Source organism: Cynara cardunculus, unplaced genomic scaffold, assembly GCF_001531365.2.
Source record: "Cynara cardunculus var. scolymus isolate 2C unplaced genomic scaffold, CcrdV1 Un_Scaffold_1590, whole genome shotgun sequence".
In the NCBI taxonomy this organism is placed as follows: Eukaryota; Viridiplantae; Streptophyta; class Magnoliopsida; order Asterales; family Asteraceae; genus Cynara; species Cynara cardunculus.
In genome coordinates this window covers 47,260-72,712 of record NW_020200807.1, presented here as the reverse complement: position 1 = coordinate 72,712, position 25,453 = coordinate 47,260, and the positions used below count along the sequence as shown (strand labels likewise).

Here is a 25,453-nt window from a genome sequence, read left to right as displayed (position 1 = left end):
AAAGGATTTCATCGCAAAGTAATTAATGAAATAGATTCATTTTCATGAAACGTTTTCATTTTCTTAACAAATTCGAGATTAATGCAGTACTTTCATGGAGATCCATGTAAAAATGTATCTGAAGTTGTTGCGTTCAAATGTGAAAATGTCATGAAACGGTTGCATAATTGGTTTTGTTCTTTTTGAAATATACGTATCATGAAATGGGTGCATAATGGAATAGATTCATGTAAAATAGTTAATAAAGTAAATTAAGATTAATGAAATAGATTCATGTAAAAAGTTAATAAAGTAAATCGAGATTAATGAAAATGTCATGAAACAGGTAATGAAATAGATTAATATAAAAAGTTAATAAAGTAAATCGAGATTAATGCACTACTTTCATCGTATGAGCATGAAACGGGTGCATAATGAGTTTTGTTTTTTTTGAAATATACGTATAATGAAATGGGTACATAATGGAATAGATTAATGTGAAATAGTTAATGAAATAGTTTCATGTAAAATATGTAATGAAAAAGATTAATCTTAAAAAGTTAATAAAGTAGATAATGAAATAGATTCATAGATAATAAAATAATTCAAAATGGATTGTGTTTGTTATGAAATTAATCTGCATGTAAGAATTTGAATGAAAATGTTTCATTGCAAAAAAATTTAAGAAATAATTTCATGATAATGAAACGTTTTAATTTTCTAAATAATTCGATATTAATGTATCACTTTCATTGTGATCCATGTTGCATTGGTTTTGTTATTTTTGAAATATACGTAACATGAAATGGTGCATAATGGATTTTGTTCTACATGAACCATTCAAAACATGAAACGTTTTCATTTTCTAAATGTTTCGATATTAATCTATCACTTTCATCGTGAGCCATGTTGTATTGTATCTGAAGTTGATCCGTTCAGTTGTTAGAATGGTCATGAAACGGGTGCATAATGGATTTTGTTCTTTTTGAAATTTACGTATCATGAAATGGATGTATAATGGATTTTGTTCTACATGAACCAATCGTACCATGAAACGGATGCATATTATATGTTATTGTACATGAAATTAATGTGCATTAAAATATGACAATTTCATGTTTAATTATCGAAAAATGAAACGTTTTTATATGAAATTAAAGTGCATTAAAATACATATTAATGTTCATTAAAATAAAAAATGAAACCTTTTCATATGAAATGCACTCATTGTAAAATAATTTCATGTTGAATTGGAGAAAAATGAATACAGTTCATTATCAAATGAGGCCAATCAAAATAGTTATTGTGTAATCAAAATATTTAATAAGATCAGTAAATGATGAAAATATTACATTATCTAAATGATTGGCTGATTTGGGGGAATGAAGCGATGAAGACGGGATTCAATCGGATAGAATAGGATTAGGAGCTTAAGAATTGTTAATTATGTTTACCATTCTACCCTTACTGATTAAATAAATTGAATTTTTATTTTTTATTTTTCTTTAATTTCCATAAATAACGCCTACAAATATTGACCATTGATCAAGAAAATGGATGGTTGAGATTGGTTTACACGGTTTACACAAATGGAGAGGGTTTTCATTTGAACGCTCCTCTATATATATATATATATATATATATATATATATATAAATTTAACATAAATTTAGGGATATACCAGCTTCACTTGTATTATACGAATACAAGATAAAAGTATTTATGATTGTTTGGCTTCATTGTAATCGTATTTTATATTAAGTGATTTTCAAACCCCTAAGAGGTACTTTTTGCTAGGCACTACACAAGTTGCATAGATGTTACTTTCATAATGCCGATATGACATGTTGACTAAGATCTGAAGTTCACGTAGACTGAATTGCGTAGCACATGTTGCCTTGTATACTGGTTCTGAGGTTGTGCAATAAGTGACTATGTAAGACAACATAGTCCAACCCATGTCGACTCCTGATCTCAATCAACATACCAGATAAGCATTACAAAAGTTGCATAATGTCCTAATTTTTCTGATTATTTTATCATGAACAGTGGATTACGCAATTGTATAATTTCATTTGAGTAAATCCGACTTCTGAACGAGGGATTATGGAGATTTGCTATTTGGGTCAAATTCCTTTGTAAATATCATAATGTGAATATTATGGGGGTAAAACTGAACATTTTCAAAACATTGAGGGTCTAATTGTAGAAAACCAAAAAATGATGGACGGCTCTGACTTGAGACGAAGTCCTTCTTCCTTCCTGGAAAAAAGTTCACCCCCTGGATATCCGAGGAGAGCAAAAACTGAGATCCATATCTTCTTCTTTGTTCCTGCATCGCCCAACTCTTTTACTTCAATTTAGCTGAATTTGGAGTAGTTCTAACTTCAAATCCAGATACTAAATTCTCAAAATGAGTGACAGTGATGATGATGAGCTGTTGCAGATGGCGTTGAAAGAGCAATCGCAAAGGGATGTGAACTACACAAGGCCATCTCAATCGAGATCTTCAAAACCCGTAGTCAATTTTGTTCAACCGCCGTCAAATCATAGGTCTGCTAAAAACCCTAATCCTATGACTACCACAAAATCACAACATCGTCGGAACGCCACGGAGGATGATGAGGACTCTGAGGTGGAAATGCTTAGTATTTCTTCTGGGGATGAAGATTCGGTTAATGATCGGAAGGTCGGGGCCAGGAATCGGGCCAGAGGCACGGGTAGAGGTGGTGGGAAGGATGATGATAAACTTTGGGTTGGGGAGGAGCCTGATTCTTGGAAGCGAGTGGATGAAACAGAGGTATGGATGATTAGTAAACTCTAGAATGTATGTATATGCAGCAATATGTTTCATGTAATCTCCAAGTTCTCATCAATCGTTACAATAGTGGAATTATGTCAGTTATAACGGTGGAATCAGGTTAGTAATGGCATATAGAGAACATGTTATTATATATTTCAGTATAGAGGGATTATTTTTAACGAATGGAAATATCACCCTTGATTTCTCATATTGGAGTGTATCTTCTATAGCAAATCTTGCTATGTTGCAGGCCCTTGAACTGTAGTAGTATTTGGTCTGCTTATGACACTGATTTGATCAAGTTCAGAAAGTTTAATTGATTTGATGGAGGAGCTATATATTGGTTATGCAAGCATATATACTCCCAGCAACCATCTCTTACTTGTTTGAGTACTTGCATCATCGATGGCCTGGGTATGTAAATTAAATGAAGTTACATAATGATTTTAAATAAGTTGCAAGACAACTAAATGCACCTTGAGTGCCCAGGGGCCTTCTCAAGCACATAAATAGGTAATCGAGATGAGATGTAGAGGTTATCTATTCGTTAGAATCAGTCTCAATATTCTAAACACTTCCAACACATATGGCGATTTTGTCACTATTAAATTGTAAATGCTTCTATCGCAATTTTCTTCCTAGGAAATACTGCATTAGGGAAGTAACAATTAAGTGTACCTTAACCTATCTCCACCTCAGTAAAACAAGAAGACATCTATCACCCCAAACTAGTTAAGATACATGAAGAGTTAAACATCTCAAAATCTATGAAGAAGTGAGTCCCTCAGAACACCAGGGCTTGGGAGAACTGGATCTCAAATATGGAGTTTAAATAGGGCCCATCATTTTAGTTCTTTTCTATTGCTACATGTTATAAGCTCTTTTACTGGAAACAACAAGGGTAATTTTTGGAAAATATATTATTCCAACATTTTGATCTCAACGAATTTTTAAATAAAATGCTAATAACAGATTGAGAAATTAGTTAACGGGTATTCCTGGAGGCTTCGTGTGTGCGTATTATCAACTGATTAATGAAATGCAAGTTCTAAACGGATCTTATAATAATATTTATCAAGTTTATTTAGGATGGATATTTGTTTCAACATTATATTTTTTTTTCTGTTTTGAATTGTATTCTAGTTATTTTTCATGTTTGAAATTTAAACATTTTGTTGGTTGTTGTATTTAGATTGTTTCTTGTCACTCAATAAGCATCTGTTTTGGATACCTTAAAACTTGGTTTGAACTTCGGGATTGTGTTCGAAGTGAGTAGATTGGTTTTTGAAAACAAAAAGGAGTGAATCACAATTAAGAGGATAAATTTAAAATAGATAGTGATGGAAGTTGGGTCTATATGTCATTGATTGTGATCAAATCCATCAGATAGATCATGACCAAAAATTACTTGTTTTTGATGTCGATGCAAATTTTAATTTTGATTTTCTTTGTTTATTTCTTTTTTGTATCTTTGATGTGAATTGATCCTCTAAAATTTAGAATAGAACAATGGTTTAAAATGTGTTAGTCAACACTTGTGGAGATACCAATTAATCGATTAATTATTATACTTGATATTTAGAACTAATTGACTTCCAATTTGATTATAAAACAATTTGTGAATTTATGTTGCTTTTGAATTATATTATGAAAAATATAATATAAGTGTTATTGCAAAACCTGGATAAGATATTTACAATATTGTGTGGTACAACAATACTAATAATTATGCAGTACCAAGTCTTTTGAGTAATATAGGTTTTATTTACGATTCTAAGGTATTTCTCAAAATATAGGATTGAACAACTTTGAATGGGTTGGAGCATATCAGATGTAGATCGTGATATGCCCATTGACTCACCTAGGTGAAGTCATGTTTGGAAGGACTATAGGAGCAAGTCTAAAAGTCTGTTTTGACTTATGTTTTCCTTCCCGAACTATGTTTGTGGGTTTTCAACTCTAATTAACAAGTGCACCATTGAACTAATTGCATGTAATTAAAAAATTGCTATAGGATTCTAGTGAATATAGTCTCTCCTTATATATACACATATCTTACAAGTACAAACAATTAAAGCAATAGGAGTTACATAAGATTGGGAATGCGGCATAAGCACACTCACTCCATTTGGTGAGATACATGATTCAAATGAAAGTTTTTGACTAAACAGGGAAGAGATTAGGATTACATTTCTTTCCACAAACACACAGGTAGCCATCCTTCTGTGCGTCTTGCTTATTGCATTTACCTTTGATATGAAATACTGGGGCAACCGCAACTGTCAAGGCTAGTACGTAATTAACCTTATTTATCTAGTTCATTGGCAACTTTGTGAATGTTTCATTCATTATTATTGTTTTTTTCCCCTGTTAAAGATTGACAACTGCAACCAATGTAAAATGGGCCAATTCTATTGACTCGTTTTGAGGTTATATTTGCAGAATGATCTCAGGAAGCCCAACAACAATGTACTCTGTATTTTAGAATTTTTTTCCTCTTTAACTGGAAATTGATCTTCATGCATTAGATCATTCATGGTAGATGCTTACTCTTTCTACTTTGATGTGTGTTTTCAGTTTGGTTTTGGACAATAATTGAATTGTCTAAAGTTTGCATGTTGTGGCAGCTTGGTAGAAGGGTCCGTGAGATGAGGGAGACCAGAACAATTCCAACAACTCAAAAGTTTGAGAAGAAACCATCAGTGGCAATAAAGGGGCTCAATAAATTACAGTCTTTCCCTCGTGGCATGGACTGTGTAGATCCTCTAGGACTTGGGTAAGTTTCTTGACGTTGGAATTGTCATCTTGTGCAGTCTATTATTGACATGAATAGGCCTTTTATTTTGGTCAAGCAGATTTAGGATGCGAAAAATATTCATTATTATCCAGTTGTTGCCTAAATAGTATTTTGCCCTCAAGTGATTTTGCCACTTCAATCTATAGTGCCTTTCTTTTTCCTAACTTTCACTTGTACCCCTGTTTTTGTTTTTTGGTAGTTATGTTTTTACTTTTTCTGCATGATGGTTCTTGCATCTGGTATCACATATGAAGTATTAGTAATAGTGATTCCTCTTTGTTTTCTATTGTCAGAATCAGAGGGATTAGTAGTTCCTGAAAGTTCCAACTACTTTTTACCATTCATACTAATGTTGATAAATTTTTATGGCAGTGTTATAGACAACAAAACATTGAGGTTGATCAATGAATATACAGCAAGTTCTCCATCCAAGTCTGACAAAGTAGATTCTGATGTTCGAGGTACTCATCGGTTGTCTCTGATAGAAAAATGTGATACTACATGATGTTTCTTATTTTATCTAGTTATCTTCTTGAATCACATGCATGTACTGTGGAGCATGTTGCATGAGAGCATCTCCAACAGATTCTCCAAAATGGAGAAATAGAGATTTTGGGGATTTTGGGCATGTTTATTGCTCCAACATATGCTCCAAAACCTTTCTCTAAAATGGAGAAAGTAGGAGAGAGTGTAAAAATCTCCAAATTTGGAGAACACCCCAAAAATGATTACAATGAGAGAAATAAATATTTAATATATTTCTACCAATAGGAAACTTTGAAAATAAATATTTAGAGAGAAATAATAATATATTAGATGAAAGAAATATTTTAACAATATAATCAATGTTGTAATCTCCAAAATGGAGAATCTATTCGAGTTGAATGCATTTTTGTTTTAGAGATTTTGAAGTTACACTCTCCATTTTGGGGAATCTGTTGGAGATGCTCTGATGTCATGGTGCTTCAATTTATTGTTGGTTTTTCATGCTGACATGTATCTACTATCTAGTATCAAATAAAGGCATGCTCTTTATACATGTGATAATTTCTTGATGGAATTTTACTGGAAGCGAATTAGGATTGACATCTAGCTGTGTATGACGAGGATGGTGCCTCAATGCATTTTGGGGAGAACCAGCTAGCTCTTTGTACTTATTCTGGGACGATGGGTGTATATGAGTTGACATCTAACTGTCTGTCTGCAACCTGATTCCATGATTTATTAGTGTTATATGGGTAATTCAGAGTTGCTAGTGGATTTTGTTGGAAATAATCATAAAAAGTAGGTGTACCTTGTTTCTAGGAGGCTGGTGCTTGAAATATAATTTCAGCCTGGTGCTAGAGATATGGGATAATCATGTCACTGAATATGTATTTGTCGTCATAGTGTTATTGGGTTTGGCACATTGGCCTGTGTTGTACCCTTTTTGGGAATTGGGATGGCATTAAAGCACAACTCTAGCTACAACAGTCCTAGCCCGACACGCTATGTCACTGCTGCTCCTGCAGACAATGCTGAGAGATAGTCTAATTGAAATTGAACATTGAGTGGCCTCCGTGGGTATTATTGCTTTTGAAAATGTATGTATTGTCCTTCAGCAAATGGTCAAAGCGTAGCTGTTGCACCTTTTTGGTCTTATACTAACAAATACTTTTTCACATGAATACGCAGATAGATTGATGTATTTCTCCGAGAGATTTGATCCACAATTATTCTTATGCCGGGTGCACCAAGATACAGCTGCAGCAGACTTGGAGGCTGGTGCGTTGGCTTTGAAAACTGATCTGAAAGGACGGACTCAACAGAGAAAACAATTGGTCAAAGAAAATTTTGATTGCTTTGTCTCTTGCAAAACAACGATTGATGGTAAGTTACCATAAACTAGGGCATGGTATAGTTTCCAGTGTAAAATATGTTGTTTCTTCAGCAGTTGCTTTGATGGTCACTGATTTTTCTCAAAGAATGTTAGATATTGTATTCTGCAAATAAGATTTATCATACGTAGTAATGACCATGGTATATCCTACAGATATCGAGTCAAAACTGAGAAGAATAGAAGAAGATCCTGAAGGCTGTGGAACCTCTCATTTATATAGTTCCATCCAGGGAGTTACTTTAGTTGCTAATCGTGCTTTTGCACCCCTACTTGAAAGACAGGTTGGAATTGTTTAACATTTTGGATTAAGGTTGTGGAACAGTATGCAATTTCAATAATTGATAAAATTTGTTCTTTTTTTTCTTTGGGAAACTTTAGGCTCAAGCAGAGAAGATTAGGTCAGTTCAAGGAATGCTTCAGAGGTTCCGTACTTTATTCAATTTACCAAGTGCAATTCGTGGCAACATTAATAAGGGAGAATATGACTTGGCAGTCAGAGAGTACAGGAAAGCAAAGTCAATTGTCCTCCCTTCTCATGTACAGTAACTGAACTGAACATCTTTCTAAAGTGCATTTACATAAACTCCTTGGCTTTGTGAGGATCAAGGAGTTGAGTCTTTTCCTTGCATTTTATCAAAGAGGCTGTTTTCATGACCCTAGCTCCAGTCACCAAGGAGTAACCTTACCTGTTGCTCCAAGGCCCACCCTTGAAAGTTCATTTACGTGCTTGGAACTATTGTGTTTCCATAACTTGAGGCTGTGGTGATCGTAGGATCTTATATATATATATATATATATATATATATATATATTCATCATTATCATTATTTTCAGAGCTTCACTTACATGGTCATTTATTAGGAACCAATCATTTTGAATGAAGGTAAAACAATTTTACTAATTATATATGTGTATATGTCTCTAAGCTTATGCCTAATGCTTTGTGATTCAGATTTGAGGCTTTGATCACCTACAATCTTTGTTAATTGAATTTATCCGAAAGGAAAAAAAGACTTGCAAATTTAGGTTTATGGTTTCTTAATTGTAAAGTAAAATTAAGTTTTCTTTAATAATGTAATACTTTGCCCTGTGTATGTTGGGATAAATGGATTTTTGATGTTAATATACTGTAGGAATTTAGGATAAATGATTGGGTATCATGTAACGTGACGCATATCTCATACTTCTGCATCTTGGTTTTGCAATATGTATATTCCCTATCTTTCCTGTGTCATTTAAATAATAAATTAGATAGAAGCACCCCCCCTGGCTCTCAGAGATATATCCCCTACTTGATATACATTCTTTCTCTTTACATTTGTTCCCTTATATAACCTCTCCCTCTTTAGATCTGCACATCAAGCATATTCAAATTTCAAACCAACTGCCTCAGGCCAGTGAAGTCATGCCTGCGGTTCGGAAGCCATCAAACCAGCTGCCACCATCACCACTATTTCTTTACTTCTCCTCCTCCTTTACCCACGTACACTAAACTCTTCGTTGTTGGCTCCTTGCTCTCCTTTCATTGAAACAAATCAAGATCTGGTTAATGCCACTGTCAGCTGCTTGCCTCCATTATCAGCGGTCAGAAGTTTACTAAGCCTTTGAAGGCATGCCACCTGTACAAATGAAGAACAGAGGAGAGTTCTTTTTGTTTCCAACTATCTCAAGCCCAAGTCGCAGGAAATAGGCATAAGCTCGCACAGCATCATAGCCGCAATTCCTACATCATTTTTAAGAGGACAAATGGATCAAAGTTATTGTTTTGCATCACTTTCGACCAAGGACATGGATATTGGTTGTTTCAGATCTTATCAGTAGGTGATTTTGTTTTAGGTTGCAAGCATGTGTCCAAGAGATATAGAATTTTGTTAGTTGAGGGGTCTCTAACAAATACAGTTATGACCCAACTTTCATGTATTATTTTAGGTTCGCTACTACTGTGTTTCTGTTAGTTTTTTGTCGGTTTTTTGTTCACTTCCCCACACATCATAGAGGTAACTTTTTCTTTCAATCTATCCTCATTTGGGTTAGATTTCTTATTGTCTTTACAGCATCAATAATGGGAGAAGAGATATGGTTTTTGTCGGTGGTTTTGTGGTTATTCTAGTTGATATAATTTCATGGTAGGTGTTTCTCTTTCTTTCTTTGTCCAAGTCGGTTCTAGTAACCTGGTTAGTTTAAAGTAATTCCTCTCCTTGTTTTTCTTTTCTCTTTTGTGTGCCTTTGTTTTAAATTGGAAAAAGATCTTACATGGTAATATATGTTTGGTTCTTTGATACCACTCTTCGGTGGTCCTTTTTCAGTTTGCTTTGCCTCTCTATTGCTACAGCTTTCACCTTGATCAATCTCAAGCATCATCATTAATGGCCAGAGATTCCCAGCCATTTCGTTTGTACAGTTAGTTTGTTCAGTTAAACAGTGGTAGTCCTTCTGGTTGTGCGTGATTTTTCTCACATCCTGTGTTGTTTGACGATATCCAAGCTTGTCTTTTGGATATTCCAATGCATTAAACCAGTGCCAAGGGGACTCAAATACAAGAGTTTAGTATTCATGCACGATCAAATAAGGAGACTTCTGGGAATTTAGGGAGAATATAGATAAGATGTTTCCTATTACACATGGCGAAGATATTTCACCATCTGTAGCTGTAGCTGGTTATCTCTTTTTAATTTTTTTGCAAGTACTACAAGCCGCAGTGGAGTTTCTTGCTCATTAAGGGCTAGACGGACATGCTTTGTTTTTGAATTGCTATGTGAAGACATAGGATATGTCAAGGATCAGTTGGTTAGCATCAAGTGAAAAATCATACTCTCTCTGCCTCTGTAGCATCTGAGTGATAACTTCGGCCTTTATTTCCTAAAGTGGTACATCATGCATGTTACATAATTCATCATGCTTGAATGTTAAGGAAGTGAATCATCTAAATTTTACACTTCAATTTACTTTTATTGACCTATGCATATAGAACCTTCTAGAAACTTTTAGCGTTATGTTAGACATCATGAATGATTTGTATAATTACATTTCTAGGTTCATTTATATGTAATTCACTGTATTTCCTTTTCGAGGTGTGGTCTTCATTAGTTATAACTGTTGTCGTTATTTTTTGCAATTTACAGGTTGGAATATTGAAACGTGTGCTTGAGGAGGTTGAAAAGGTGATGCACGAGTTCAAAGGCATGCTTTACCGGTCTATGGAAGATCCACAGATAGACCTAACAAATGTAAGGTCAATACATACTCATCCAGTACATGTTATTCTGTGGGTCGAGATGCAAGAAAATGATTTTGATTTTCAGGATTCTTGTGAAGTCAATTTTTTCTGGTTGGGGTGCATTAATTTCAGATGATAAATATTTTCAAAAACTGCTCTCGTACCTATAAAATCTACAACATAGAATTTGGTTGGTCTATTCTATTAATCCTTTTTTGTTTAGTGATCCATTTTTCTCTATAATTTCACAAGAGTACTTGGTTAATTGAAGGTAGCAATGGTATTGCCTCTTGATGAAGCCCATGCTTTGGATTAACGTAGTACTACAGAGATGATATCACACAAATCAATATGCTTATAATCACTAAGAAGTCCAGAAATCAATAACAATTATAATCACGTTTCTGTAGCATGACAAAATTGCATATTGGAGTTATCTTTCTCTAGTCTTCTTCACTTGTCATCTCCATGCTTGTATCAATTGTGTTTGGCATTCGTCTTCTGGCTCTGAACAAACTTTGTATTTCTTAACTGCCAATTGGATCTTTATGATGTTTCTTGTAGCTTGAAAATGTCGTGAGACTTTTATTGGAGCTGGAACCCGAGTCAGATCCTATACGTCATTATCTAAATATACAGGTGAGAAGCTTGATATAACTTTCTGGTTATAGCCTTCCTCGACTGTAATTTGGAACAATTGTCAACAATAGTACTGTGATTATACAGGCTATAGCTTAATTTTGAAATCTCATACGGTAATCATACTTAAATACACACGCACATATATACATACACATAAATACATACATATACATTCACATATACATATACTTCCTCTAATAGTTTTCCTTCAACTTTGAAGTCCTATAGCTACTAGGAGAAGTATGTGTGTTATACCTTGCATACACACACATCTGTATATACCTATACACGCACAAACATGTGTATCTATTTCATAGATTCATATATACCTATACATGTATATATATTACATACAATTACTTCTAGTAGTTGACATTCTTCGACTTTTAAGCCCTACAATGGCTTTCAAGTTCAATACGGGAATGAAAAGCTTAAGCAATGTGGAGCAGTTATTAATTTTGACTTTAGGAAATATTGTGTATGTAGGTACCTATATAGGCATGTATGTAGAAGCAAATGCACATTTAAAGAACACAAATCAAACTTACACATGCGTACGCACTATAGTGTTCAGTTTCGAGTTTAGGTTGCTTATCGATGTTTTCTTTCCGCAAATTTTCCAAAATCATCTGGTTATTCAAATTTCACAGCCAACATTAAGCAGTGGCAAGGGTGCAAATTCCATCCAAGCATGGTCAGCAGAATAGTTTGTGCTTATGATTTAGGGAACAATAAGATGCTTAATGATATTTGTTGCACCTTCCTTGCTATTTGCTCCTCAGCAAAAGTGACTCGCCTTGACAAGAAGTAAATGCTGTATTCTCCTTGTTTTTTGTCTATTTATCAGAATCATAGGATCCGAGGTTTGCTTGAAAAGTGCACATTTGATCATGAAACAAGAATAGAGAACTTGCAAAATGAACTACGTGAGAAAGCACTATCGGATGAAAAGTGGAGGAAAATTCAGCATGAATTAAACGAATCTGTGAGCAACAGTTCTTTCCTTTTATTTGGTGGATATACTATCTATCTGCCCTTTAGCTTACGATCTTAAAACTTTTTTACATGTACCACCATCAGGGTGATGTTGATATGCCTCTCCCTCATATGAATAATTCGTTGACGGTTGATTCACAACCAAGAGATTCAGGTGCTGAAGAGCTTGATGCTCTTCGAGGAAGGTACATACGAAGATTAACTGCTGTGCTTGTCCATCACATACCGGCCTTCTGGAAGGTTGCCCTTTCTGTTTCAAGTGGGAAATTTGCAAAGGTAATTTCAATTTATTAAAGTAAGTTATTGCTTTTGCATGATTTGTGCTACAGTGTTGAGATAGATCACGTGCTTCTCACTTATTCGTCTGAGTGCATATAGATATTCATTCACCACTTTGTTCCCTTTCTTCAGTTTCATGGACATGGTTGGTGCCCTAGATGGACAAATGCGCTAAAATACCTTCTACTTAATAATATATCACTGATGCTATATATCTTATATGAATGCCATTCAATATTATACAAACAGCACCTTCTTATCACACCTCAATGGCTTTTCCTTATTTCTGTAAGTATTGTTATTTCAAAGTATACCTCAAGTCATGTTTGTGCTCTCCATTTAAAAGGACAATTCAGGCATCGATTTCTGGTCAAATGAGGTGAAAGGGAATCAAAACGTTTCTTCAATGTCTATGTTACATATAAGGATAGAAGTTGAAAAACTGATTTTGGTTTATTTACCTTCCTAAGTGCAGACCAAGTCAGTCATGATACTCCTTTTTCAACACAATAAGCACTGTTATTTCATAAAGAATCCAATACCTAGCAGGATTACCTGTACGCCTCAAGGTTTTTTCCTTGCCCTATGAGTACTTAACAATCTTCCATGTGAAAGAAAATGATTCCTGCTACTCAACCACCCCTCAAAGCAAAAAAAACATGTTCCCCATAAAGCCCATTAATAATTATGTGATGGAATCACATTGTAACTTTACTTTTGAGCGTTATATGTCATGTATTAAATCATCACGAGACAGTATTTTCACAAATATGCTTATAAAAATGGTCCATATGATCTGTTATAACTGGTAGCTGATGCACACACATAAGCATCTTTTTCAGTACCTTGACACGTGTGAACTTGATATTACGTTTTACTTGTCACGGTCCATGCAAACCTTCCTTCCTTTTTTCTGCTGATCTCATGAGATGGTCTTCTCATTTTCATATCTATACTGATACATTTATCCATATTTTTGACCTGAACTCTTCAACAGTCTTCCCAAGTCACTGCTGAACTGAATATTACTACTTCAGTGACAAAAACCGAGGAAAAGATGGGAGACAACAAATATTCAAGTCATTCTCTTGATGAAGTGTCTGGCATGATACAAAATACTATATCTGCATATGAATCCAAGGTAGATTTTCTTTTGTCACTTTAAGGAAACTTTTATCATATTATGAGAACTTGACTATTATTATGAGGTTGTTGTGTATGTTAAAATGATTTGCAGGAATAGCTTATATACACAAAATTTAGTCTAAAGTTAATGTTTCAACCTTGTAAGGGGGGCATGGTGTGTGATTGAACGCTATAATATGAATCTAGTTCTCAAGTGACTTCTTAATTGGAATGCATGTTCACCTTATGAAAATGTGGCTTCTTGATATGATAATCTCACCATGTTTTGGAGATTGAATGTTAAAAGAGTAATTTCTTGCTGTAACCATTGGAGATGATCTGACTTATACGAGAGTTAGTGATAAGCCAAAGATAAAGTCCACCTGGGAGCCTAGGGATACCAATAGCTGAAAATTTTGGGATAAACCAGGGTCGGTCTCTCCAGGAGTAGATCATGTTTGAATCTGATTTGACAGTGGGACATCTATGTTAGGTCAACTTGTCTCTATATTTCGTTTTTCTTCTTCCATCACTTTAACTTTCAATTGAACTTATATCCAGTGAAACTTAATTGAATTGAAATTAGCTTGTGAAGGATAGGAGAACAAAATAATTCAATCTAGAGGGATGTCCAATACATAATCCAAAAGCTAATGCTTAATGCCCATATGTATGATGGGAAACGTTCTAATAAGCTATGTCTGCTTTTGCTAACTCTAATAACCTTTGGTTAGGTATGCATGGTGTTTTTTGTTCCTGGTGCTTAAACTGTTCAGCAGAAAATAAGAAAATTAGTTATGCTGGCAGACTTAATGGAACATATCACACTCATACGACATTGTTGCTTAATTTTAATATTGAAATCAGGTTCTTGACATATTTTGAAGATTCCATCAAACCGCAAGGGTTAATAGTTGTACACAACTTGAGATAATTTTGCATCGGTTGACAAATATCATTTATTCATGAGATTGAATATCCTAAAAGAAGCTAAAAGAATTGCAGAATTTCAATTAAGTAATCTTTTCAAAACTAATACAAGATATGTGACTTCATTTCTCTCCCACAGCTACAAGTCTGTTTAATTAAACAGCAGTCCATCTTCATGGTTAACAAGATTCAAAGAGTTGAGCTCTACCATTAGTTATGAATGTCCAAATTTTATTGATAAACTACATGCCTTCTTTCCATGCATGGTGATTCGGTGAATAAGCTTTAACAAGATTTTTTGTTTCCATGCATTTATGACTCGGGAAGATTGTGTCTAAGCTCCAGTTCTTGCTTATGCTTTGTAACTGGAAAACAGATTTCTTAAAATGCATGTGTTATTCAACAATGCAATAACCTTATGGAGTGCAAGAGATCTTGACAATCCGATGCAAGTGATCAAGATAAATATTGACCTAGTAAATGATAAGCGAAGAAATAAATGTGTTTAAGCTTGAGATTCTTGCTTATACTTTTTTCAATAGTGGAATGCTCGTTTTATAGAATGCACAAGATGAAGATGATCTTGTCCAACTGATACAGATGAACACAGACCAAGTAAATAAGAGAAACTAAGAAAATAGTTGCTTGCTGTATCTCTACTACTATTATTGGTACATATGTGTCAAACATGGCCAACTTGTTACATATGGGGCTCGTCCAGATGCTGGTAATAACTGACTTCAAATCCAGATTTTACTTTTGGTAAATATCAAGATGTGTAGACTTTTCTGAAGAATAAAGTACTCTAACAACTACGAACATAATATGAAGAACAATGAGACTTTCTAGTTCAACGTATAGATTTTCGAGAAAAAAATAATTAAAATAAAAAAGGTGTGAACTTTTCATGCTTAGCAATTTAATTTGTTCTTCATGTTTTTGTTATAAATCATTCACTTAAAGCTGTTTGGTGAAAGATGCATTATCTTGATTCTTCGTCCCCTACAGTCTTGCTGATGAAGATGTGATTAAATAAGTGTGGCATTAATTATTCAGGTTCACAACACATTTCTTGATCTTGAAGAGTCGAATATTCTTCAGCCATATATGAATGACGCAATAACAGCTATATCTAAAGCATGTGAAGCTTTTGAAGCAAAAGAAGCAGCACCGTCGATTGCAGGTTTCTTGACCTTTTCCGTTCCTACAGCCTTTTGTGTTTATCGGATCAGTCTGACTATTCCATTTTCTGATAACAGTTGCAGCTTTGCGGACACTTCAGTATGATATCACAAAAATTTACATACAAAGGCTTAGTTCATGGATGAGGGCTTCAACCGAAGAAATATCAAAACACGAATCATGGATCCCTGTGTCTGTTCTAGAAAGAAACAAATCTTCATACACAATTTCTCACTTGCCTTTAGCATTCCGTTCAGTTATGGCGACAGCAATGGATCAGATAGATATGTAAGTTTAAATATCTTATCATGCATGGACTGTATGTTGTCTTTCCAATCACTGTGGTTTTATTGTGTTTTCTACAACTGTTCGTCTAACATGATGGTATATATATGTTTTGTCAATGGGGCTGTCAGTAGTCAATTAATATATTTGTCTTGCTCACATATGGTACATCATTAGCATCCTGATGTGCACATTGATAAAAGAGGATATATTCTAGAACGTCTTACACCTCAAGGGAGTCTGCTGCTACACTGAATAGGCTATGCGACTAACTTAGCATTTAAGCGATCTATTTCTTGGGGTGGTTCACGTGGTCGGATTCTCATGGCTCCCAATCAAGGAGGCTAGTCTAAGGCACAGTAAGCATTCAATAAGGCATTGTATATGATATGCACATGGTTTTCAAAATCGTTTGAGCCTCGAGGCGAGGCGGTCCAAAACCGCTCATGAGGCGGCACCTCATGGTCCCTGGACGAGGCTTAAGCCTCAATTGGTGAGGCGGTGCCTTGAGGCGTTGAGGTGTGAGGCGTTTCTGAGGCGCACGCCTCTCCAAACCCTGTTTTTTTCTTCTCCATTTCTTACTTTTTCCTCTCTCAAGAAGATATTCATCTCAAAAGCCAACCTAAAAAGTAAGTTCTTTTTAGTTTGTGTCCATATTTTTAGTTTATCTATAATGTATTATATTATATTATAAATAAATAAATATATATATATATATATATATTTCAGTCTAAGTATATATGTTCTATATCATGTATAATGTATTTTCTATATGTATAATGTGTTATGTATGTTATTTTGTATCTTTTCTGTTTTTCTGTTTTCTGTTTTCTATATTATTTTCAGTTTTCTGTATTATTTTTCTGTTTTCTGTGGATTTGGAAGATGAAAGTGATAGTGATTATGGATAAGATTGTGGAGCTATACAACTTGATCATGCTACGGGGAACTATAAGTTGTAGATTGATATGTTTTTAGATTTATAACTAGTATTTTATGAATCTATGACGTTTAAAGTTTGGTATGGAATTATGTTCTGCTTACTTTTAGTATTTATGAATTTTATTTGTTTTACCATGTTCTGCTTACGCCTCGGACCACCTCGAGGCTTACGCCTCAGGGCGTGGAAGAAAACGCCTCGAGTCCCAATTCCTCTTTTTAAAACCTTGGATATGCGTCCTCATTTCCTGCAATGGTTGCACTCTATCATCTTATCAGTTCCCAAAAAAACTCTCCACTCCCAAGACCTGAGTTCTGGTGACTAGAGGGCGTGTAAGAGTGTTGGAGCTGAGGATCTCACTTCCAATGCAGGGTGCTAGACAAAGAGTAACTACCAAGAAGACTCCCACAACCGATTCAATGAACATGAATGAGCTGATACTCCTGACAGAAGTTGGATGGTGATAAAAAGGAAATCCCTGGAGRAGGTGGTGCCACTACTGGTGGCCTGACTTGCATCTAGTGTCAGTGCGATGATAATGCAAAAGGAAAGAAGCAAGTTGGCGGCTCTACATACAAACCAGGATGATCACTTGAAATGGGAGCTGACCTGTTTTGATCAGGTGAAACGTGCAAAATCTGTTCATGCTAATCCACTAGGCAGGCAGAGGAGCAGGATGAGCATGTCTGGAGCACCAGTGGTTGTGGTYAGCCCTGTACAGTACTACAGATTTACCTCCGGCCAGWGAGTCTCTGTTAGATAACATTGGCTTCTGGTTGAGATCTTAAATTACACAGGCTGGTGTGTGGCTGGCAACAACCTCTTGCTGTTGATGGCTGGGAAGCATACTACTGCTGTCGGATGAACAGCAGTAGTAGGGCTTCTGTAGGAGTCAAAATCGTTTAGAGGGACTAGTGTTTAGCTATGATACCATGTTTTGGTTATGATTGAATTATTATAACTCAGGAGAATCCTTAATAAATGAAATAATGATACACACCTGAATTCTTGTATAACATAACTTAAAAAACCTAACAAAAAATAACGTATACTAACACTAACTTATACCAGAAGCTGACAATGTCCACCGAAGAGGATTATCATCCATGGCTTCGGTAAGTAGCAGGAAAGAGCTTTTGAAAGGTGATGGAGATCACATATCCAGGAAGGAAGTAATTTTTTTTTAATCTTTTTGGGATTAAGTTAGGTTTTAATTGGGCAAGAAGAGATGCATATTTCTCCATACTTGGTGATATTGATTATCCAGGATTACTTTGTTATATTTTATTTCTCATCATGGAAGTTTTAGCCTTCTAGTCTTCAATGTAATGGTGTTGTAATTCCCCAAGGTTTTGATCATTGAATGACTGAATAGTTTGTTAATTTGTTTGTCGAGTGAACCAACCTGGGTATGAAACCATCCAGGATTAGAGATATAGATCGTTTTGTGAGCCAAAGGAAGTATGGTATGTGAACTTCAAGAGAACCTACAGCTATGAGGTGGGACTTGCTGGGATCCTAGTTGATTTTTAGTTTCCTCATTTTCTAACCCTAGTCATGTCTTACATKATCGTAAGGTAGTAATATGGATAAAAACTTCCAAGGAGGAATAAAAATCCCCTTGTGGCCACGGAGGTTCAATTGCGGTGACTCCGGGCTATCTGCAAAGCAGGTGGTCGCCCTGGGATTAGTCGGCTCGCATAGCGGATTAGATATCCAGGTTAATCAAAAAAAAAAAAAAAAAACTTGCTCAAGAAGCACAGTGGTTTAACTTTAACCAGGTTGATTCTAGTTTTTAATCTATGCGATCTTAAGTAGAAATTCTCATACTTGGTTTGGTTCCATTTTTCTTCTAATCTTCCTTTCCCAATTGTTGTTGGGTGTAAACGTCATAGGTAATATCGCATTGTCTTGGTGGATTATCATAGGTGTGACTGGAATATGACTTGTGGTTGTCATGACTCATGAGCTGCTACCCAGATATGCCTGTGCATAATTCAAATTCTATTTGGGACAGAGACTGTTAACAAAATGTTTATTTTGATGGTGAATTAGGTAGTGTAATGATGAACAGTTGGGGTGAAATGTAACTGTATTTGGCAGGTGTTATTGAAAGTTCTGTTGAATTCTAATCATGTTTTCTAGTTGTGTTTGTAGTTACCATATCTAACTCAGATCAAATTTTAGTCTCTTTCTTTCCACTTCTTTTATGCCCACCTGGGAGCTTGGCTTTTCATGGATAAAGATGACGTGGCTTGTATGAGCTTGTGTTTTGGCTTCTAGATCTTGTTTACGTAACTATTAATATATTCTGATTGCTTTGTCAAAAGTTTGTTTATGAGCAGCTTGCTTGGCAACTCTCTTTTTTCCAGGATGATGCAGTCTTTAGGGAGTGAAGCAACAAAGTCAGAAGACGCCTTTATGCTGCTTCAAGAAACTCAAGAATCTGTTAGGCTTTCATTTTTGAACTGTTTGCTTGATTTTGCTGGTATGGACACGATTACTTGCTGCCTGTTATTCAATTATATTCTGTTAACTTATGATCCATCCCTATGATGCACATAATTAGGTCATCTGGAGCAGACTGGAAGCAAGCTCAGTCAGAATAGATCATATAAAGAAAGCCCATCCTTCCAAAATGGATATCCTCTTGATCTAGAAGAAAATTCATTTGATCCTCTCCCTGGAAGTATTACTCATCCACACCAACAGCTGTTGATGGTCTTGAGTAACCTTGGATTTTGCAAGGATGATCTTTCTCATGAAATGCACGATAAATACAAACACATCTGGATGCAGACCAGGTGCGTTTGTGTAGATGCTCTTTCATCCTTTTCATGCAATTAATATCTGGGGTAATTGTTGTATAGTACTGTCCCACAGAGTTCATAAGGTTTTGATAGAGCAGAACATGTGGTTCAATACAAGCGTTTGACTATTAAAACAACCCTCAATGATACAGTTTTTTGTTATTTTTTTGGGGGGAGGGTCTTTGGACCAAAATCATTTCAGATGATGACTGTGAGAAGTAGGTAATTCTAATTTTAGTTTTACCAAAGAGGGAAATATTGCAATGAATATGGGACATCCCAATTGTTGCATGTTAAATGGTTGGTTGGAGTATAAATTTAAAAGTAACATAATCCACAACTCAATTAGGCTGATAGCTATACTCCATGGACAAAACATATTTTTGTCAATGTGGTTTTTTGAATGTGAAAAATTAAGTCACATTAATATGGTTTAGTTTCCTTAACAATGTTACCATCACCATTATTTTTCATCAAAGAAATGGCAGACTTGCTGGCTGAACATTTTGTGGCAGTGTGCTTTCTGTTGGACAAGCTCATGTGTGCATGATATGCTATTTTTCGTATGTCCAAATGTTCTATTCTCTCTCTATGCCATCTTTGTAAAGCACTTTATACTCACAATTTTATCAGCTTCGAGGAACCATTTAATCTATTAGGTGGTGGTAGCTTATGTTTTTGACTTTTTTTATCGAACAAATTTTGAGTTGTTTAACATTTTCCAAKCGTCATTGTTTAGCTTATTCTTGGCTATATGTGGTTGTGTCCAGTGTTGATGCTTCCAAGTTTGAATGRAGTTRTATATTTAATTCTTGTAGGGTGAAAGATGATGAGGACAATGATATGGAAGATTTGGTTAGGTCTTTCTCTGGGCTTGAAGAGAAAGTCCTTGCACAATATACKATTGCWAAGGTGTAGAACAAGATCTGTAACTCAATTCACTTGCAAGTTTTTCCTTTCACAGGATTATGCAAATAATCTCATCAAACATGTGCCTAACCTTTCTTGTTTCTGATAGTTATCAATTAATCTTGATGTTATTAGCTGTTTTGACTGTACGGCGATCCTATATGGGTTTAATCMTTGTGTAGAACTTATGTGCATGCCATATTGTGAATGTATTGATTTTTTATTTGGTGGGATTCTTTTTCTTCTCTGAGTTCTGATGTTTTTATGGATAGTAGTAGATTCATGTCCTATGTGATGAGTCAATAGAAATAGAACGACAGTGCCTTGAAGAGAGGAGTTCCATGTATTGCTATCTGAATAACCTTCATAATATCTGAAAAGGAAAATTACATATGATCGTATCCAGTAGGAACTAGGAAGTGTTAAAGAGTATTGTGTTGAATTTTCTTAGTTCTCTGGAGGTGYGAAATACCAATTCTTTGTTGAAGAGGCAGTGTGAATGAGACCTTAGCTTTGTATTGTTTGTTGAGGTTTTGTAGTTAATGGAAACGGACGGGTGGTTAGATGCTACTTCATTTGATGGTTCTACAAGGAAGACCTAAGGTTATTTGCTTTTATGTGTTCCCTCCACGGTTTCCATTGAACACATGCTGATGTTCTTTTCAGAAGTGTCATGGGTTCCCCACTTGGTTTGACCAGTATCAGTGTGAACCCTACTTGGTCTATATTGCTTCCAGTTCAGTCATCTGCTATGCAACTRTTACTTCAAAGTGCTTTCATAGATTCAGTTCTTGGACCAATATGATTCATCCTTTATTAGAGGTTATTTCAAATGTTTGATTTAATGATGAAGGGCAAATAGATAATTTTTATATGTAAGTTACTTTTATGGTGTTTAATGAGATGTCCCAAATTATTACTTGATGTCCATAGGTGTTCATAAGAATATGTTCATAACTATAAGGTTTTTGTAAGAATATGCTCATAGGTGTTCATAAGAATGCATTCATAACCATATGGTGTTCATATGTCTTCAATAAGATTGTTTGTAGGTGTTCATATGCCATGATCTTTTCCACAAATACCACTGTTCAAGAATTTTCACCTATGTTTACTTTTATTCAGTTTTTCATTTATTACAAATATGTTGTGATTAATTTAATCCATAGATTTCAAGGATTAAGGGCTAAGATTGATTCACATAGTTAACACTAACTATCGGGTTACATCATATCCTATAAAACTTGATATTGATTGTATTAATTGAAAAATAATAATAATCTGATACACCTTATATAGGTAAAACTAATTACACTTTCGACCCTAGACAATATTAATAATATAAACTAGACTAGTTGACTTAGTCTAACATATCCTCTTGGATATTAGGAAGTGATCTATGTTGGTCTTGACTATTTCTGTTTTCAGTAGGATAGCTTTTTATCTGATTTTCTCATCCTAGAAGTAAACAAAAGATTGTTAGTTCCCTTTTGCTTGCCCTTATGTTCTTAGCTTCAGTATATTAATAAATTCCCTGCTTAGGCCGCTAGGTTTTAGATACCCCATAACACTTTGATTAGATCAGGTTGTATAATTGGGCACTTAGATGTTAAGCTGCACCCACCACTTCAATGAACAAGTAAACTAAATTAAGCATTTCTAAAGATTAAGCCGGTATTACTCACTTTTATCCAAGTTGTATTAATTAATCAATTTTTGCAACGTGGAGTTAATAATCCCAGTCCGAGTAATGGTATTAATGAGTCAATGAATTTACTAATTTTGAAAACTAATTATATCAAAAATAAAATAGTATGTAAATGTTAATAGTCATCTGTTTACATATATATTTATTTATTAAATGAACTGCAATGCATCCACTTAGGCTCTGATTTATTTGGGCCCTGCATAATACCCAGTTGAGCAATCAGGTGCTAGAAGGTTGCTCGGCCTCCTTGATCAGCTGACACGTTTTAGAATACCGATTAGCTTTAAGCCGTTGGAAAACTCAAGCAGCTCTTTGCTTCCTGTTCCAGGCAAATCACATTAGAACAGCTGCTGTGAACTATTTGTTGGATGCTGGAGTACAATGGGGTGGAGCACCTGCAGTGAAAGTGAGGAATCATATATTTAGTCCTTGAGAGTATGCTTTTACGGTCTTTAACTTTCCATCGTGCTTTGCAGGGTGTGCGGGATGCTTCTGTGGAGTTACTGCACACTCTTGTAGCTGTGCATGCAGAGGTAAATTTTGTTGCCTTTTCTACTTATCACATGCAGGGAGGATTTTTTTTTCTTTATGTAGCTAAGATTATTTATATGGTCACAATTAGCGAATTGCTACTGTGATTGCAAATCAAAGTTTGAATATGGGCTTGAACTTTGATCACAGGTCTCTGCTGGTTGTAAACCCTTGCTGGACAAGATACTTCGTGTTCTCGTCGAAGGCCTAATTGACACGTTACTCAGCCTTTTTCATGAACATAAAGACACTGATATAAGGATATTGGATGCAAATGGTTTCTGCCAGCTCATGCTTGAGGTAAAATTTAATCTTTTAATTGATGTTACTTGTAACCAACCAGTGATAATCAAATTTTTTGATAAAAAATGTTCTTTCGCAAAAATGGAAAAGTATTGCGATTTCTATGATATCTTGTCACAGGGTTGTCTTTTGCCAATTTTATAACAAATATTCTGGTAAGTGAAAACTTACGAGGATTTTTATATCTTTCTTGCTGAATAGAATGATATAAGAATCCATATTTTGTACGGACTATGGTACCATGCTTTACAATCTCCTCAGCAATATTATTAAATACCACAATGATGTAATCTGACACATGCCTTACGCAGCTTGAATACTTGGAGACGATATTAAACCAGTATTTCACTCCCGATGCGGGTGAATCTCTCAAGTCATTACAAGGAGTAATATTGGAGAAAGCCACCGAGAGCTCGTCCGAAGCCAGTGATACTCCAAAGCATCGTCGCCGTGCAACACGTGGAAGTGACGATTTGCTTGCAGATGACGGCGTATCACCAGATGAGCTGATCGTAAGAAGCCCCTCCTTTTTGTCTCTTTTTACACAAAAAATGAGGATGTTGTTACTGAATTTGGCTGTGTTATATGTTGTTAGGCCCTCGCCCAACAGTGTAGCAGTGAGCTGCTAGAATCGGAGCTCAACAGGACTCGGATCAACACAGCTTGTTTTGGCGACTCRCTTCCATTGGACTCTACAGCAGCTAAAGCTGGAGCTGGTTATGGTTCATTTAGAGATTCTCCAAGCAGGAATTATGGAGGCAAGCAGGGTGTGGGTGTGGGTGTGGGGCCCCCAAGTTTTTCAAGGCAAAAAAGGAGATGAGTTATTATTGTATTAAATACATGAGAGGTCAACTGCAATTGTATTTGTGTGTAGATGTTTTCCCTTATTTTGTTACAAAAATTAGCATTCTTTCAACTTGTGCTGTTTGAAGGGTTTTTGTACATACCAAACCGAATCATGCTACTTTGCCCCATGTAATTTTTGGCATCAGTTTTATGTTCATTGGTCTCTTTATTCTCTTCCTACCATTAACTTTTGGATGTAGTATGGTCAAGGTAAACATCTTTTCATGGTTTCTCAATTGCATGCAGCAAGCATATCCAACCCACTATGCGAGCTGATTAATCTCAGTGCGACCACCCGTTTCACGGGTAGCCTGAAGTCACCGTATTTGAACTCTCTTGGCCATAATTTTTTTTGTTGTACAAGCCGAAGGTCGTTAGGGAAATACTTCTTTGTTATATCCTATTGAGGTCTCCTGTGTTGGTTTGATTTTGTTTGGTTACAATAAATTTATCAAATTAAATAAAAAATAATAAGCTAAAGGTAGAAAATGCAAGCAATAAACCTATTATCATCAGCTTCAAAAGGTAGAATGGGTTTTTCCCTTTATAAAACAAAGAAAAATAAGAGCTTGTTTGGCATAAATAATATAATACTAGAAGGTATTCATGCAATGCATCGAAACACATCTTAATTTCAGTGTTTTATTTCATATTTTTTATGTCAATATAATACGATTTTATATGGTTTTGAGAACGCGATAATGATTTTAATTTTTGAATAAAATATAAATTTGAAAATATCAAAATTTTGAAAAAAAAATTGATATCATTAACTTTTTTAAAAATTCTTGTTTTTGGTGTAATTTTCTTAATTCAATTTCTTTATTATAATTTAATTTAGATTTAGTAACGAACTAATTTAATATAGATTTAATGATATAATCTATACTATCTATACTATATTATAAAGCATTTGGCTAAAACTCTTACAAACTCTTAAACTCTTAAAACTCTTAAACATGTTCATCCCTAAACAATTTCATCCCTATCCGATTTCATCTCATATCTCAATTCGTGTAACTAATAGCAGATAAACATAATCAAATACAAGATAAACATTTTATTTTAAATATAAAAAATCTAAAATATAATTAGGATAATTATCGAGTTTTAAAAAAATACTTAATTATTATCTTTATAAAATATTATATTATTAAATTTAAATTATAATAAAAAATAAATTAAAAAAATTACATCAAAAATAAAAACTTTTAAATAATTGATTTGACATTAACTTTTATGATATCTTCAAATTTATATTTTATTCAAAAATAAAATCATTATTGTTTTTT

General features: G+C 34.7%; 1 protein-coding gene across 1 annotated transcript; it reads left to right on the top strand.

Annotated features, from left to right (window-relative positions):
- The first annotated feature begins 2,268 nt into the window (after window positions 1–2,268).
- On the top strand, window positions 2,269–24,344 carry LOC112502571 (exocyst complex component SEC5A-like). Its single transcript, XM_025106523.1, has 21 exons — window positions 2,269–2,779; window positions 5,410–5,558; window positions 5,952–6,040; window positions 7,254–7,448; window positions 7,612–7,739; window positions 7,837–7,995; window positions 10,581–10,685; window positions 11,240–11,314; window positions 12,165–12,302; window positions 12,398–12,589; window positions 13,590–13,733; window positions 15,704–15,830; window positions 15,907–16,117; window positions 19,427–19,542; window positions 19,624–19,858; window positions 20,683–20,776; window positions 22,810–22,887; window positions 22,958–23,014; window positions 23,163–23,312; window positions 23,627–23,827; window positions 23,911–24,344. The coding sequence occupies exons 1-21, from the start codon at window positions 2,393–2,395 to the stop codon at window positions 24,133–24,135; spliced, it is 3,255 nt and encodes a 1,084-aa protein (XP_024962291.1). The 5' UTR covers window positions 2,269–2,392; the 3' UTR covers window positions 24,136–24,344.
- Window positions 24,345–25,453: the final 1,109 nt, after the last annotated feature.